Genomic DNA, 17,329 nt, shown 5'->3' with positions numbered 1-17,329 from the left:
TTCCTTCCTCCTCTACCCTGCGAAGAAGTCTTGGCAGTAACGCGAGAGGAGGGAAGGCATATATTAGCTGGTATTGCCCCCACGGGGCGATCAGTGCGTCTGCGGTTTCTGCTAGAGGATCGCGGGAGCGAGCCACGAATCTCTGAACTTTCCTGTTGAATCGTGATGCCAACAGATCCACATCCGGGGTGCCCCACCGAAGGCACAACTGGTGGAAAACGTCTGGATGGAGGGACCATTCCCCCTGATCCAGGGTCTGACGGCTGAGATAATCTGCCTGCCAATTCTCCACCCCCGGAATGAACACCGCAGAGATTGCTGGAACAAATCGTTCCGCCCAGCGAAGAATGCAAGCCACTTCTTTGGCCGCTCGGACACTCTTGGTGCCCCCCTGGTGATTGACATAAGCCACGGCCGTGGCATTGTCCGACTGGATCCGAACCGGGCTGCCCTGGAGCTGCTCGGTCCAGTGAATCAGACAAAGTCTGATCGCTCTCAGTTCCAATACATTTATCGGTAATCTGGATTCTTCCGGGGACCAAAGTCCCTGGGCAGATAATTGACCGAGAATTCCTCCCCATCCGGATAGACTGGCATCCGTGGTCACTATCATCCAATATATTGGCAGAAATGACTTTCCCTGGCTGAGCATTGGAGACCGAAGCCACCAAACCAGAGACTCTCTGGTCTGTTTGCTCAATCGTATCTGATTGTCCAGGGATTCCGGATTCCGATTCCATCTGAGGAGAATCTCTTGCTGAAGAATTCGGGTATGGGACTGGGCAAATGGGACTGCTTCGAATGAAGCCACCATCAACCCCAGAACCCTCATGCAAGTCCGAAGGGAAGACCAGCTGTTGGACAGTAACAACTGGACTGCTGATTGAATCTTTCGAAGTTTCCCTACCGGAAGAAACACTCTTGTCCTGACTGTGTCTAGAATTAGACCCAGATATTCGAGCCTCTGGGTGGGAACCAGAAAAGACTTTTGCTGGTTCACCAGCCACCCGAATTCCTGTAAAGAAATCATAGTAATTTCTATGTTTTGTAGCAAGGTCTGAGGAGACTCTGCATGAAGCAGAAGATCGTCTAGGTAACCTAGAATCGATATACCTCTTTGGCGCAGAAGTGCCAACATAGGGGCCAACACTTTTGTGAAGACCCGCGGAGCCGTGGCGAGACCGAAAGGTAACGCCACAAACTGATAGTGGTTCTCCTCTACGGAAAAGCGTAGAAAACGCTGATGTCCTGCGAAAATGGGAATGTGAAGATAGGCGTCCTTGATGTCTATGGACGCTAAGACATCCCCTGGATGCAGGAAGGCTGCTACCGTGCGAATGGACTCCATTCTGAATCTTCTTATGTTGACGAAAGAATTGAGTGCTCTTAAGTCCAGAATTGGACGCACTTTGCCCTCTTTCCTGGGTATTGTAAACAGGTTTGAATAAAACCCTTGAAACCGTTCTGTCCAAGGAACGTGGACTACCACTCCTTGTTGTAGTAGATCTGTGACTGCTCTCCGCAGATCTTCTAGACGATCCGGAGATAGTCGGATATTGGAAGGGAAGAATCGCGCCGGTGGGAGAGATCGAAACTCGATCTTGTACCCTGACTTTATGACTTCGCAAACCCATTTGTCCGGGATTCTGGAAAGCCATGGATCCGGGAACCGGCGAAGACGTCCCCCCACCCCAGTTATGGGTGGGGGCGCACCTTCAGGCTTTGGATGGTTTATCTTCAGGTCTGGAGGGGGCGGGCTTTTGCTTGCCCGACCAACGACCCCTGACGCCTCCTGTAGGAACCTTGGAGGACTTAGTTTTTTCACCCGCTGGACGAAAAAACCTCTTGTGAGCAGAAAAAGAAGGCCCTCGTCTTTGACGAGTTCCTCTACCTTTAAAATTTTGCGGTAAAAAGGTGCTTTTTCCACCGGTGAGATCCTTAATGATCTCATCTAAGTTGGCTCCAAATAGACGTTCTCCTGAAAAGGGGATATTAGCCAATGCTTTTTTGGAACCTTGGTCGGCTATCCAACCTTTTAGCCACAGTGTACGCCTGAGAACCACTGCTGAGACTGATGCTCGCGCCATTAATGGAGTGGCGTCTAACGCCGCATCACATACAAACTGTAACCCCTGTATCATTTGTTCCAACAAATCTGATACCGCCTGAGGGACTTCATCTAAGTCCCGGCGTAACCACTTGGTCCATTCAGTTACAGCCTGCGAAACCAAACCAATAGCAATTATTGGCCTGAAAGCTGATCCAATCAAGGAAAACATGGTGCGAGACATAGCTTCTATCTTGCGATCCACTGGATCTTTAAAAGACGGAGCGTCTTCTAAAGGAATAACCGTGGCTTTATTCAATCTAGCGATTGGTGAATCCACCACAGGTGGTTCTGTCCATTTCTTAATAAGGGTTTCCTCAAACGGATAACGCCTGTCAATGCGTTTGGAAATATTAAAAGTGCGTTTTGGCAGACGCCATTCTTCATCGATTGGATTGCCAAAACATTTGGGCAATGGAAAAACCTTTGCCACTTTGATGCGCTTTTTAGTCCCAAAAGGGATCTCAGTTTCAGCTATTTCTGATGGAATACCCTGTAACCTTAAAGTCTCTTGAACAGATACAATGAGTGCGTTTACCAACGCTTCCTCTCGGGCTATGGCGGATGCCGAAACATCCTCCTCACTGTCTGAAGAGACAGGACCCGAGACACCAATACCAGATGAAGTACCTGCAACTGCAGAAATAGGCTCAGAGTCTGAATCCGAGGTCTCAGATAATAAGGGGTTAGGCGGGGGTCGCTTTCTTGCGCCCTGTCCCTGACAAGCCACTTCCACCCGGGACACAAAAGTTTCCATAATGGCTGACAAAGATTCAACTGTCAATGGGGTGCTGGAGGATCCCGCAGACCCCTCGAGGGGATCCGGAGGAGATACATGAGTGGCAGGGTCCATGTTAATACAGGACACTTTTGCCAGCAATAAACAAAAAACTTTTTTTTTTTTTTTTTTGTGTGTCTCCCCCTAGCGCAATAGCGCCCCTCAGAGTACCTGCTTCTCGATCCCAGAGAGAGAGAGAGAGGGACCCCCAAGGCTCACCAACCGATGCAGTGCAGTTTCCAACAAACTGCAGCCAGCGTCTGTCTTACACAGACTGGAAGGAGCTGTTTGCTTTTTCCCGGGCAGAAGGCGTGGCTCCGCCCCCTGTGTACGCCTTCCGGCGTTCCCAGCCCTCCACGAGGAAGCTGGGCTCACAAAACATGGCCGCCCCCATAGAAGAGACATAAGACTCCAAAAACATGGCGGCCGGCGTGACCTGAGGACATACATGCATACGGTCTACGGCAAAATGGCGGCGGACCGCCGATATCGTCTTCCCAGCACATCCACCTGCACTCTGCTGAGAGGTGACATATGGATCTACAGAGATACACTGCACATAAGGTAGGATTATACCTCCTATGTTTGCTGTAATGTTACAGTCTGCTGGGTAGAGTGTTAGCTCTTGAACCGAGTCCACTTCCCACAAACACATGCTGTATTACAAGGGGGACTTGTAAGTGTCAGATATATACTGACCATATATGGAGGGGCCCATAATATATACTGCCTCATAAATGAGGAAAAAAGGGAACGTTTACTCACCATACCGAACCGACAGGCACCCTCTCTTCATAATACCCTCTCCACCGAGGTGGGGGTTTGTGGACGCCTCGACTCTCTGGTCCTGGCGTCCAAGCGAGCTTTTAACTCGCAAAGTCAGTCCCTTTACTGGGACTCCGTCGCGGCCGACTCAGCGCACTGGTCTGCACGCGCTTTTAGGCAGAAACCGGGGTGACCACTGGATCTCACATCCAGCCCGTCGCCCGGCCCCGCATACTTACTTGAATATGTCGCGGCCGACCAAGCGCAATGCCTGGTCTGCACGCGCTCGTAGGCCGGCTGGGGTGACCACAAGTGTCGCCCAGTCCGGCATTTTTGCTTGAAGATCTCACAGGAAAAAAACACTGGAGAAAACTACCTAAAAAATGTCTTTTTCTTAAGAAAAAAAGTCTTGCCAGGACCAAAAGATCCCAGCAAGGAACTTAGGTCCTTACTCCTGACTAGACAGAAAAAAACTGATTCCCTGTAGCAGAGAGAGGGAGGATATACCCTCAGGGACTGCCCCCTAGGGTGGAGCCAGAACATTTTGTCATTCTGCCTAGTCCTACTCCTGCGGAGACAACATAACCCAGCTCTTGAGAATCAAGAAGACTACGTCTGTCAATGAGCGATAGAGAAAGTTAGATGCACAGTTGCAGTAAAGGTTCAGTTCACATACATTTTCATGAGTCACAATTTATTTCACTGGATGACTCAAATGAAAAAATACAGATGTACCACTAAGAAAATTAAGAATGGGCTCTTAGGGTCCAATCGGATTGGTCCGTAATACTGTGTTACTACACAAGGGCGCTGCAGGAAGACATTCCATTCATTTTAAATGAGCTACCAGCACAACACAGTTTTAATGGACCTGCAACATTTTTGACAAGGCAGCACCACAATGCAGAGAAAGCTCAGATCTGTACATTGTGTGGTGAGTGGCACTAGGACACCACTGAAACTCACTTAGTTGTGACTGCACGGCGTTCGTTAACATGCACTCTGATAATGCCATGCACAATTGTGCAGAAAAAGTAAAACACACTTACCAGCAAAAGACCTGCCAACAGGTATTGAGTCACGGTGTCCATTCCTCACAGGAGGAGGTGGTGGAGGAGGTGCAGATGGTGTTCGAGAGGGAGGTGGGGGTGGCTTGACCCGATTCGGAGTAACTTCGCTTCCACCATGCATTCTGTACGGAGGAGGAGGAGGGGGAGGATCACGACCTCCATTTCGAACTATAGGTGGCGGTGGAGGAGGAGCTGAAAAATAATTTTTAAGATTTAAGTTAACCTATTAGTAACACTCAAGTTTGCTTTAAATAAATTCCTATCAAGCTATAATAGCCACCAATACCTTTTTAGATCTATATAAAAAAATCCCTTTATTGTAATTCAGCTCCAACCAAGTCCCTGTAACTAAGGAAACATCTTGGAAGAATGTATTTATCGTCCAGAAGGTGAGAGGTTACAGCAGCATGGAGCTGATCCTTGTGAGACCACATGTGTACAAATTTTGTGGTAGCAACATAAAAAGCACGACAGTAGTTGCTTTTTTGAACTATGCATGGGCAAACATGACAATCATCTGAAGAGGAGGGAGGAAGATTAAGGCATGGATTGTGGGAGTACTTTGACTATTTTGAGAAGTTATACCTATATGAGGTCTTTACAGTTCATCTGCAGCTTGTACAAAACTAGTTAAAGAAATTGTTCGGTCTCACGTGCAACTAGGTGACCAATAACAAAAAAGGTGGACGAGCTGCGCTTTACCACCCCCCCTGAACATGGGTACACAGCCACTCGAGGCTGTACACATGTTGTGGGCACGGCAAAAACGAAGCAGCATGTTGCATTTAGTGGGCGTTACCACTGCCGAAACGTCATCAATGGTTGGGGCCATGCTGCAACCAAATGCAATGCGCAATTGTACAATGGTAGTGTGGCATTTACAGGATTTAATCAGGTGGTGAGGAGATGACATCATGCCTCCTCACTGCCCTTAATGCACCCTTTACGTCTAATTTAGGGATATTAAAACACAGATCGTAATTGAAGCCCAGGCTATTACTTAAGAAACTTCTATATGACTACAAACGTTTTTCACCAAGTTTCAAGCTGTGTGGAAGCTCTCTGAAAGCCCGCTAGAAGCTTTAGTAAAAAGCCAGCATTTACACTATCTCAAAAGTGAGTACACCCCTCATATTTTTGAAAATAATGATATATTTTCACGTGACAACATTGAAGAAATGACACTTTGCTACAATGTAGGAGTACCACCTAAACTGCGGCCAGTGGGAGCCAAGGATAGTTCTGGTAGGTAGTTTGTAATAGGTCTGCAAGAAGTTTAAATAAATACAGTATTTTGCAAAAGTTAGTACACCCTCACATTTTTGTAAATATTTTATTATATCTTTTCATGTGACAACACTGAAGAAATGACACTTTGCTACAATGTAAAGTAGTGAGTGTACAGCTTGTATAACAGTGTAAATTTGCTGTCCCCTCAAAATAACTCAACACAGCCATTAATGTCTAAACCGCTGGCAACAAAAGTGAGTACACCCCTAAATAACAATGTCCAAATTGGGCCCAATTAGCCATTTTCCCCTCCCTGGTGTCATGTGACTCGTTAGTGTTACAAGGTCTCAGGTGTGAATGGGGAGCAGGTGTGTTAAATTTGGCGTTATCACTCTCACTCTCATACTGATCACTGGAAGTTCAATATGGAACCTCATGGCAAAGAACTCGGAGGATCTGAAAAAAAAAAAAAGAATGATCGCTCCACAAAGAGATGGCCTAGGCTATAAGATTGCCAAGACCCTGAAACTGAGCTGCAGCACGGTGGCCAAGACCATACAGCGGTTTAACAGGTCAGGTCTCGCCATGGTCGACCAAAGAAGTTGAGTGCACATGCTCAGCGTCATATCCAGAGGTTGTCGTTGGGAAATAGACTTATAAGTGCTGCCAGCATTGCTGCAGAGGTTGAAGGGGTGGGGGGGGTTTGGGGGTCAGCCTGTCAATGCTAAGACCATATGCCGCACACTGCATCAAATTGGTCTGCATGGCTGTCGTCCCAGAAGGAAGCCTCTTCTAAAGATGATGCCCAAGAAAGCCCACAAAATTTGCTGAAGACAAGCAGACTAAGGACATGTATTACGGGAACCATGTCCTGGGGTCTAATGACATCAAGATAAACTTATTTGGTTCAAATGGTGTCAAGCGTGTGTGGCGGCAACCAGGTGAGGAGTACAAAGACAAGTGTGTCTTGCCTACAGTCAAGCATGGTGGTGGGAGTGTCATGGTCTGGGGCTTCATGAGTGCTGCCGGCACTGGGGAGCTACACATATTTAGGGAACCATTAATGCCAAACATGTACTGTGACATACTGAAGCAGAGCATTAACCACTCCATTTGGAGACTGGGACGAAGGGCAGTATTCCAACATGATAATGACCCCAAACACACCTCCAAGACAACCACTTCCTTGCTAAAGAGGCTGAGGGTAAAGGTGATGGACTGGCCAAGCAGGTCTCCAGACCTAAACCCTATTGAGCATCTGTGGTGTATCCTCAAATGGAAGGTGGAGGAGCGCAAGGTCTCTAATATCCACCAGCTCAGTGATGTTGTCATGGAGAAGTGGAAGAGGACTCCAGTGGCAACCTGTGAAGCTCTGGTGAACTCCATGCCCAAGAGGGTTAAGATAGTACAGGAAAATAATGGTGGCCACACAAAAGACTGACACTTTGGGCCAAATTTGGACATTTTCACTTAGGGGTGTACTCACTTTTATTGCCAGCAGTTTAGACCTTAATGGCTGTGTGTTGAGTTATTTTGAGGGGACAGCAAATTTACACTGTTATACAAGTTGTACACTCACTACTATACATTGTAGCAAAGTGTCATTTCTTCAGTGTTGTCACATGAAAAGATATAATAAAATATTTGCAAAAATGTGAGGGGGTGTACTCAGTTTTGTGAGATACTGTATATCTGTTGAATAAAGGTTTGACAAATTTGCTTTAAATCTAGGAGCCAGTATTTTTTTTTAACTAACAAAGCTTTATTTTGAGGACAAAACCCCTTCTCTGATGTAGCGAGAAGCCGGCCTCTGTCCATGGGACATGACCAAAAAAGGTCTGCCGATCAGCACTCTCAGCCAAAGGCCAAGAGTGCTGACCGGTGTGTACTGGGGAGGGGAGGCTTCAGTGAGCTGGTCCAGCCCTGAACCCCCATAATATGATCCATGCCATGGCAAAGAGAAGGAGCGGAGAGGAGATCTCAGGTGTGCAAGCATTCCCAGGGTAAGGCGCAGGTGGAGCTGCTGCCAGTCATCTCAGTCCCCCAGATGGTATGAAGCAGATAGTGGAACTCCTCTTTCACCCCCATCAGAGCTTAACTGGGAGAGGAGATCACCCCCCCTTCACAGCAGCAGACGCAGATGGGCAGATGGAACCTTTCCCAACATTACATCTCATAATCCTACCCAGACATTGGAGCTCAGTTCTCCTCTCTGCAGCAGACATGCAGCACACCTTTGTAGGAGGGGGGATGGTGGATGCGGCAATGAGACCCTCCCTTGGCCCGCTAGCTTTGAATATCCAAATGGTATGAACAACAGCTCTTTTCCCAGTGCCTACACTCTCAGTTCCCCCCTCCGCCACTTCTGTGGCTTACTTCCACCATGTTATGCCACTGGAGCAGGGTATTCTGATGCCAGAAAACCATGGACTCTGGAACCCCCACATCTCTAAGCCGGGGCGCCGACTCCCTCAGCCTGCTCCAGGAATGCCTCGAGGGAGGGTGGCAGCAGCAGCAGGGATAACCTGCCACCGGGGATACCCTAACTTTACTGCACTCTGCTGACCGTTCGCTCCTCCCGCTGTGTCAGCAGCTGCCAAGCCGCTCTCTTCCTGCTCCATCCCTGGGTAGTCTTCATCTCCGCTTCTGCCGCTAATCACATTTCTCATAAGCCTGGGCTGTAATGGCAGCTGAGCTGAAGTACTTGTCACTGACCAAAGCCCAGGTGCCAGGACGCAATATCTAGTCGCCATGGCGACCTGGGCTTTGTTGAGCCCTGGTTTAATAGCCACAAACTGTGGGTGATGAGTGTTTTACAGTAAAGGCTTCAACAAAGCTGCTCAAACTTGATTGAAAATTTTGAAAAGGTTTTGTGAACCTTTGCTATGCACACTGCTCTTAGACAAGCCTGTATGTACAAGGCAATAAATACACATACAGTACTGTGTAAAAGTTTGACGTAGGTGTAAAGAAATGCTGCAAATGTAAGAAAAAAAGTTTAAAAAAAAAAAAAAAACATTTTAATTGTTCATTTTTATTAATCAAAATCAGATCAATGTTTGGTTGACTACCCTTTGGCTTCAAACCAGCATCATTTCTTCTAGGTATACTTGCACACAGTTTTGGTCTCTTCATGTAATCCTAGACAGACTACATGATGTTGAGATCAGGACTCTGTGGGGGGCAAACCATCACTTCAGGACTCATTCTTCATGCGGAAGATAGATCTTAAATGACATTGACTGTATGTTTGGGGTCGTTGTCCTGCTGCAAAATACATCTGGAGCCAATCACACACCTCCCTGATGGTATGGCATGATGGATGAGTATATATCTGGATTTCTCAACATTGAGGACACCACTGCTGCAATGTTGAGGACCATAGACGCAGTGTTTGCTGCAGATGGAAGACACCATGCTTACTTCCGTTTGACATTGGAAGATGTCCAACAGTGGCATCAGCACAGAACTGGTGAGAAGCAGTGGGACCCAGGTACACCCATCTACGGTCTGGAGAAGTCTGGCCAGAAGTGATCTTAATGGAAGAATTGCACCAAAAAAGCCATACTTCCGACATGGAAACAAGGCTAAGAGATTCAACTACGCATGAAAATTTAGGAACTTAGGACTTAACAGTGAAGCAAGTTTTGGGCTGCATTTCTGCAAATGAAGTTGGAGACTTGATCTGAAATCCTGTTCTCCTCAATGCTGAGAAATACTGGCAGATACTTATCCATCATGCCATACCATCAGGGAGGCGTGTGATTGGTCCAAATTTATTCTGCAGAAGGACAAGAATCCCAAATATAAAGCCAATGCCATCCAAATGTATTCTGCAGAAGGACAAGAATCCCAAATGTAAAGCCAATGCCATTAAGAACTATCTTCAGTGTAAAGAAGAACAAGGAGTGATGGTTTGGCTACCACAGAGCCCTGATCTCAACATTGATCTCAAGCTTGTAGGAGGAGTTTTCATTCTAGTCTTGACTGTCCTATATGGCAGCAGGACCCCAGACCCTCTGTCTGGACAGTACTTATTTGGTGCTGTGCAAATCATATGCACCCTCACAAGGAAAAAAAAAAACCTCTCTGGCAATAAACACCAAACTGAGCATGTGCAAAGTGCCCCCAAGGCTTTTTATTTTCAGGGGATGGATTGTGGAATGGGTAAGATCAGAGAAGACAGTCAGAGGTTTGTAAATCGGGGACTACCTGTACTGTTTATGAAATGCAATATAATACTTTAACTTTCTAACTGTACTATATTTTTAGTACTGAATTACAACGATTTTAGCATACATTAGGCACAGGTAAATTCTCTGAACAGCTTCCTATGCGTCCATATGCTCCCCGCGCGCCACCCTGCTATGTGTCCCGAGGTCTGCTTGCCCGGGACCATAACGGGTGCCACCGCATGCTGGAATGAGAGCAATAATTCTAGCACCAGATCTCCTTTGTAACGCTAAACTGATGACTTATAGGGGGCTTTAAAAAGTCTTGCCTATAGAAAATATAGGGTACTGGCATATTGGGTAATATTTACTCAGTGTAACCTCAGCTTTTATATTTTACCTAAAAATCGGGTAATTTATTGCGTTTTTGTGCCCCCTAAATTGTACTTTTGCAGGAATATTGTGAGACTATTGTTTAATATTGTCAATATTTATTCTCTATGGTGTCTGCTTTCAGAAAATATGTTAGGGGGGTAAACTTTAGGCCTAAAAGTATTTTTTTTAAACGTGTGCAAAAAACCATCCCGTAAAAGCAGCTCTGGCAGCAGATCACGATCGGGAACATGCTTCATGTTCCAGCTGTAAGATTTGTTAGTTAAAAACTGGCTCCTAACTTTTTTAGCTGGCTCCTAGATTCAAAGCAAATTTGTCAAGCCCTGATGTACAGCACTACTTAGAAAGAAGCAATGCCTGCAAGTTTATTAAGAAAATATGACCATCATCATTTTATACCCAATTTCAAACTAAATGCAGATACAGGACTTTTAAAGTCTTAAAGCGAACTAGTGTTTGCTAGAAAGAAAATAGCAAGTAGGCTTTTAACTGCAGAAGAGACTGTCTCTTCTAGAATAAATGTTTCTTCTCTGCCTGCTGGTACACTGAGTCGTGCAGGACATGGGTACCATAGCGAAATAACCCATGCGCATATGCCAAACAAGTTAACTTAAAATGCAGAACCTGGAAGACGACCTAGAGAAGATGTCAGTAGCGTAGGAGGATATCATGGACAGTGCCACACTGGAAGGGTCGTTTTAGGATGTAAGTGTTGCCTAACGCACAAATATGCTGTGCATACTTGCACAGTATGGCAAGAGCCCACCCCCCGCAATGTGGACTTTAGTTCCACCTTAACATAGACTTAAAGAAAATTCTTACCTGGTCCTCGCCCTGGGGGATCCCTATTTGGAGGTGGTGGCCTGTGACCACCTGGAGAAAGGTTGGCTGAAGGAGGAGGAGGGGGAGCCAAATTTCGCACTGGAGCAGCCTGTCTTCGATGAAGCGAGTTGTGCCTCTGTGGTAGTTCTGGTGCCTGGTCATTTATTGGACTGGGCGGTCCATTGACAGAAGCAGGTGGCTGCCTGTAAGGTGGTGGTGGGGGAGGCTGTCCCTGGGAAGAAGGGGTTCGCATATTCACAGGAGAGGGTGGGGGCTTTACTGGAGGTGCAGCAGGGGCACGATGTCCTGGGGTTGGCGGTAAGGGCTTGTCCCTGTTGTATGGTTTGGCATCCTGTGGTGGAGGCGGAGCAGGTCCCGTTTGTCTCCGGCCTGGAGGAGGTGGTGGAGGAGCAGAAGAACTGTGCTTCATGCCAGGACTACTCGTACTGGGGGGTCGTGTGAGATCAGGCAGGGAGGGTCTGTGTGCACGGCCAACGTCCGGTGGGGAGGATCGATTGCTGCTGTTGTCAGAGTCATCTTGAGGTCTACCTCCAGAGACTGGGGGGCGAGGAGCAGCAGATCGTGCTGCAGAACCCTGAAGAGGAGACCGACCAGATGGACCTTCTGAAAATAAGTGAGAGAGAGAAATTAAGCACTTGCCTCAAGGTCAGAGAAGGTTGTCTGTATTAAAAGAAACCTAGTTTAAGAAAACCGTATTTGCATTGCTGCCATGTTTCTAAATGGCTCCAATGCTTTGAGCCACTGATGTAAAAGAACTATACGAACCAGGAGTTCTGACTTTCCCGGACTTAAAGTGATACTAAACCCAGAACTTGGCATTCACTATATCTGGTCTCCCACAGTACACAGAAATGCAATTATTTTGGTAAATATAAACTGCTAAAAACGTTTTCCCATCAGCAGTTATAGCTAGTGACTTCTATGAGTGTCTAGTTAAACCCTGTAGGAGGAGATTTCTTTCTCCCACAATTATCCTATGAGAATGCAGGACTCATGACCCTCTGTCTGGACAGTGCTGATTGACCCAGTGTTGATCACATGCACTCTCCCAAGAAAAAAAAAAAAAAAACTCTCTAGCAATGCACACCAAAGTGAGCATGATCAGCCTGTCCCCTGGCTCTGTAAATATTGGGAAATTTATGGAGTCAGTGGAAGATGGTGATTAGAGGAGAAAGGAAGAACAGCCTTTTAAAACACAATGTAGAGGATTAACCCCTTAGGTTCCACAGTGAGTATAACAAGCATGCTTTACTGGATATACAGTCTGATTTTACCATTGTGGGTTTAGTAACACTTTAATGCTTGTTCAAGTCAGTGACTGAAGTACCAAGGCCAGAGACAGAGGAACACAATCAGTAGGAGCTTGGTAATAGACCCCTCCTTGGTTCTAGCTAGACACCATCTGTTTTTAAACTATTTCCTGAAAATATTTTTAGGTGAAATTTTCACAGTTTTTACATACTTGTGTGTCATATTCTCCTTGACCTTTAAGTATCGAAGCTACAGATCAGGAAGTCATCAACAATGACAGCATTCTGCTTCTGTACAAGGTTCGTCTCATTAAATATGAATTAAGCCTTCTTACCATATTAAAATTACAGCTACAACATCTTACAAAAATCTTTTCATGTGACAACACTGAAGAAATTACACTTTGCTACAATATAAAGTAGTGAGTGTACAGCTTGTATAACAGTGTAAATTTGCTGTCCCCTCAAAATAACTCAACACACAGCCATTAATGTCTAAACCGCTGGCAACAAAAGTGAGTACACCCCTAAGTGAAAATGTCCAAATTGGGCCAAAAGTGTCAACATTTTGTGTGGCCACCATTATTTTCCAGCACTGCCTTAACCCTTTTGGGCATGGAGTTCACCAGAGCTTCACAGGTTGCCACTGGAGTCCTCTTCCACTCCTCCATGAAGACATCACAAAGCTGGTGGATGTTAGAGACCTTGCGCTCCTCCACCTTCTGTTTGAGGATGCCCCACAGATGCTCAATAGGGTTTAGATCTGGAGATATGCTTGGCCAGTCCATCACCTTTACCCTCAGCTTCTTTAGCAAGGTAGTAGTCATCTTGGAGGTTTGTTTGTCTGTCACGTTTGACCACGCCCACGGCGACTAGCTGACCGAGACGTGGTTTCGTGACTGGGGAGTAAAGGGGAATAAGGGAAATGCCAACCGAGTAATAAGACTGGCTGCGACACTTTCACAGCCCGCACTGCCTTTGGTCACCATTAGAGGGAGACTCCAATCCAGCTGGCTGACCACACACAGGCAGATACTAATCCTACATACAATCTGAGGAGTCGTTATGTTGGAATACTGCCCTGTGGCCCAGCCTCCGAAGGGAGGGGGATCATGCTCTGCTTCAGTATGTTACTGTACATGTTGGCATTCATGGTTCCCTCAATGAACTGTAGCTCCCCAGTGCAGGCAGCACTCAAGCAGCCCCAGACCATGACAATGCCACCACCATGCTTGACTGTAGGCAAGACACACTTGTCTTTGTACTCCTTACCTGGTTGCCGCCACACATGCTTGACATCATCTGAAGCAAATACGTTTATCCATATTCCAGTAATCCATGTCCTTAGTCTGCTTGTCTTCAGCAAACTGTTTGCGAGCTTTCTGGTGCATCATCTTTAGAAGAGGCTTCCCCATCTGGGACGACAGCCATGCAGATCAATTTGATGCAGTGTGCAGCGTGTGGTCTGAGCACAGACAGGCTTACCTTCCACCCCTTCAACCTCTGCAGCAATGCTGGCAGCACTCATACGTCTATTTCCCAAAGACATCCTCTGGATACGACGCTGAGCATGTGCACTCAACTTCTTTGGTCTACCATGGCGAGGCCTGTTCTGAGTGAAACCTGTCCTATTAAACTGCTGTATGGTCTTGGCCACCGTGCTGCAGCTCAGTTTCAGGGTCTTGTCAATCTTCTTATTGCCTAGGCCAACTTTATGTAAAGCAACAATTCTTTTTTTTTTTTCAAATTCTCAGAGTTTTTTGCCATGAGGGGCCATGTTGAACTTCCAGTGACCAGTAAGAGAGAGAGCCATAACCCCAAATTTAACACACCTGCTCCCCATTCACACCTGAGACCTTGTAACACTAATAAGCCACATGACACCGGGGAGGGAAAATGACTAATTAGGCCCAATTTGGACATGGTCATTTAGGGGTGTACTTACTTTTGTTGCCAGCGGTTTAGACCTTAATGGCTGTGTGTTGATTTTGAGGGGACAGCAAATTTACACTGTTATACAAGCTGTACACTCACTACTTTACATTGTAGCAAAGTGTAATTTCTTCAGTGTTGTCACATGAAAAGATAATAAAATATTTACAAAAATGTGAGGGTGCACTTACTTTTGTGAGATACTGTATTTTTTAAAACTTGCTGCAGACCTATTACAAACTACCTACCGGAACTATCCTTGGCTCCCACTGGCCGCAGTTTAGGTACTCCTCCTTGGAAGAGGCCTCCTCTGGGCTGTAGTGCTCCACCAGGCATGGGTCCAGAACCCCCTCCTGCACCTTTAGCTTCTGCAAAAACAACTCAAATTAGTTATGTGCTACTACAAAAAAGGAAGCACCATAGAAAACATTCAATCACCCTGTCTGAGAATCTGAAATGTGACTCTGTTAAAACATCAAGTGTCTTCACCAAATATCAAATCCCCAGGAATCCATGGAGAAATGCAGGTCACCTCCCAAGTCTGAGGAACTGGATTTAGCATATAGAGGGAGTCTTTACCAAGATATTTTTTAGCAGGCAACTGAGAGGTCCAGAAATGGAAGTAAACATATATTTACATTCACCTTCATTGTTCAACAAGTCTACAGTCTGCATGCATATATTAGCCCTGAATTCATGAGAATACTACAAAATACACTATATTGTCAAAAGTATTGGGGCGCCTGCCTTTACACGCACATGAACTTTAATGGCATCCAAGTCTTCGTCTGTAGGGTTCAATATTTAGCTGGCCCACCCTTTGTAATTATAACAGCTTCAACTTTCCCGGAAAGACTGTCCACAATGTTTAGGAGTGTGTCTATGGGAATGTTTGACCATTCTTCCAAAAGCGCATTTGTGAGTTCAGGTGCTGATGTTGGAAGAGAAGGCCTAGCTCGCAGTCTCTGCTCTAATTTATCCCAAAGGTGTTTTATCGGGTTGAGGTCAGGACTTTGTGCAGGTCAGTCAAGTTCTTCCACCCCAAACTCACTCATCCATGTCTTTATGGACCTTGCTTTGTGTACTGGTGCACAGTCATGTTGGAACAGGAAGGGGCCATCCCCAAACTGTTCCCACAAAGTTCGGAGCATGAAAATGTCCAAAATGTCTTGGTATGCTGACACCTTAAGAGTTCCCTTCACTGGAACTAAGGGGCAAAGCCCAACCCCTGAAAAACAACCCACAGCATAATCCCCCTCCAGCAAATGATTTGGACTAGTGCAAACCGCAAGGTCCATAGAGACATGGATGATCGAGTTTGGGGTAGAAGAACTTGAATGGCCTGCAGAGTCCTGACCTTAACCCGATAGAACACCTTTGGGATGAATTAGAGCAGAGAATGCAAGCCAGACCTTCTCATCCATATCAGCGCCTGACCTCACATATGTGCTTCTGAAAAAATGGTCAAACATTACACACACTCCTAAACCTTGTGGACAGCCTTCCCAGAAGAGTTGAAGCTGTTATAGCTGCAAAGGGTTTGCCAACTCAATATTGAACGGACTAAGACTGGGATGCCATTACAGTTCATGTGCGCATAAAGGCAGGCGCCCCAATACTTGACAATATAGTGTAGAACACCGTAGATCTGAAGAGGGCTCCTGTACCTAAAGAATAAGTTCACCTTTTGGAACATGTTCCATGTTCAATGCACATTTAGGGTGGAGCATGTTAACATGTCCCAGCAGCTGCTACCTCTCCCCAACCCAACCCAGGGTATCTTCTCCAGTTCTCTGATAACGGGAAACTGCAAATCCCAACAGCCTTTTCAGATGTCAGCTTGTAGTTTCAATATCCTACCATGGTGCTGTTGAGCATTGTGGTAGTTCATTCATGCTTCCTGTCCGTGTGCATCTGCTTGCCCGTACAAGGTAGGAGCATGAAGATACACTGAGAAATCAGCAGGAGACCTGCATGGCATTTGCAACCTGCAGACTGTGGGTGCAATGGTTTCCAGGCTCCAAGTAAAAATAAATAAATGCATATTTTTTTAACCTGCAAAAAAAAAAAAAAAAAAAAGAAGGTGAACTTATCCATTAAGACCAGGATTCCAGATGGAGCATCAAAAAAACTAAAAATAATCAGTCATCTCCTGAGTCACTATATAAGATATGTGTTTCCTATTGAAAAATGAAAAACACTTTTGGATTCCTGACCCCTCTGTGTAGAAGCGACCATAAAGGCTTCTTAAAAGCAAAGTTATCCTGCTTCCTATATAGTGGGAAAAGTGAGCTCAGAGTCCCACAAAGAACCATGTACAGATGAAAGAGGGATTGTAAAAGCGCCCTAGAACACTACTATGTATAAATAGATGGACTATTATTGACCAGATAACGTACAAAGCAATGGGGTAGAAGGGGACCACATTTTTTTTTTTATCACAAACTCTTTCAAACCCAGTAAATAAGAAAAACAAAATGTAAATGTTACAGAAAACCTTCAAAACAGATTATTTTTGTTCAATCGGTCAGCAACCTAATAAAAACCCCTATCTGCTTGGGTGAGAACGTGCTGATACAGGAAGACCAGCTTGTGTCTTGTTGCTATTCAGCTCCCTGCGTGATGCAAGATGTAGAAGTTAAAACAACCAAATCTACTGCGACTTTTCTATTTTATTTAGTATGGTGTTCCTTGCCCACTTTTTTTCCCTCTACATAGCCATTTCAGTTTGTTGAGATTGACGTCATTGATCACAAGCACCTGTAATATCACCTAAATAATTATAGGCT

The 17,329-nt window shown here is 45.7% G+C and overlaps 1 protein-coding gene across 1 annotated transcript in view; it reads right to left on the bottom strand.

The window, feature by feature from the left end:
- WIPF2 (WAS/WASL interacting protein family member 2) overlaps positions 1-17,329 on the bottom strand; it is a 78,005-nt gene that overhangs the window by 12,583 nt on the left and 48,093 nt on the right. The window contains exons 5-7 of the mRNA XM_082271511.1: positions 14,789-14,908; positions 11,338-11,961; positions 4,700-4,912 (exon numbers count right to left, since the gene is read on the bottom strand). Coding sequence (XP_082127637.1) covers positions 4,700-4,912; positions 11,338-11,961; positions 14,789-14,908 — 957 coding nt within the window. The remainder of the gene's footprint in view (positions 1-4,699; positions 4,913-11,337; positions 11,962-14,788; positions 14,909-17,329) is intronic.

This window comes from Pelophylax lessonae (genome assembly GCF_965119305.1).
Source record: "Pelophylax lessonae genome assembly, chromosome: 11".
Taxonomy (NCBI): Eukaryota; Metazoa; Chordata; class Amphibia; order Anura; family Ranidae; genus Pelophylax; species Pelophylax lessonae.
This window is presented reverse-complemented; position numbering and strand designations above follow the sequence as displayed.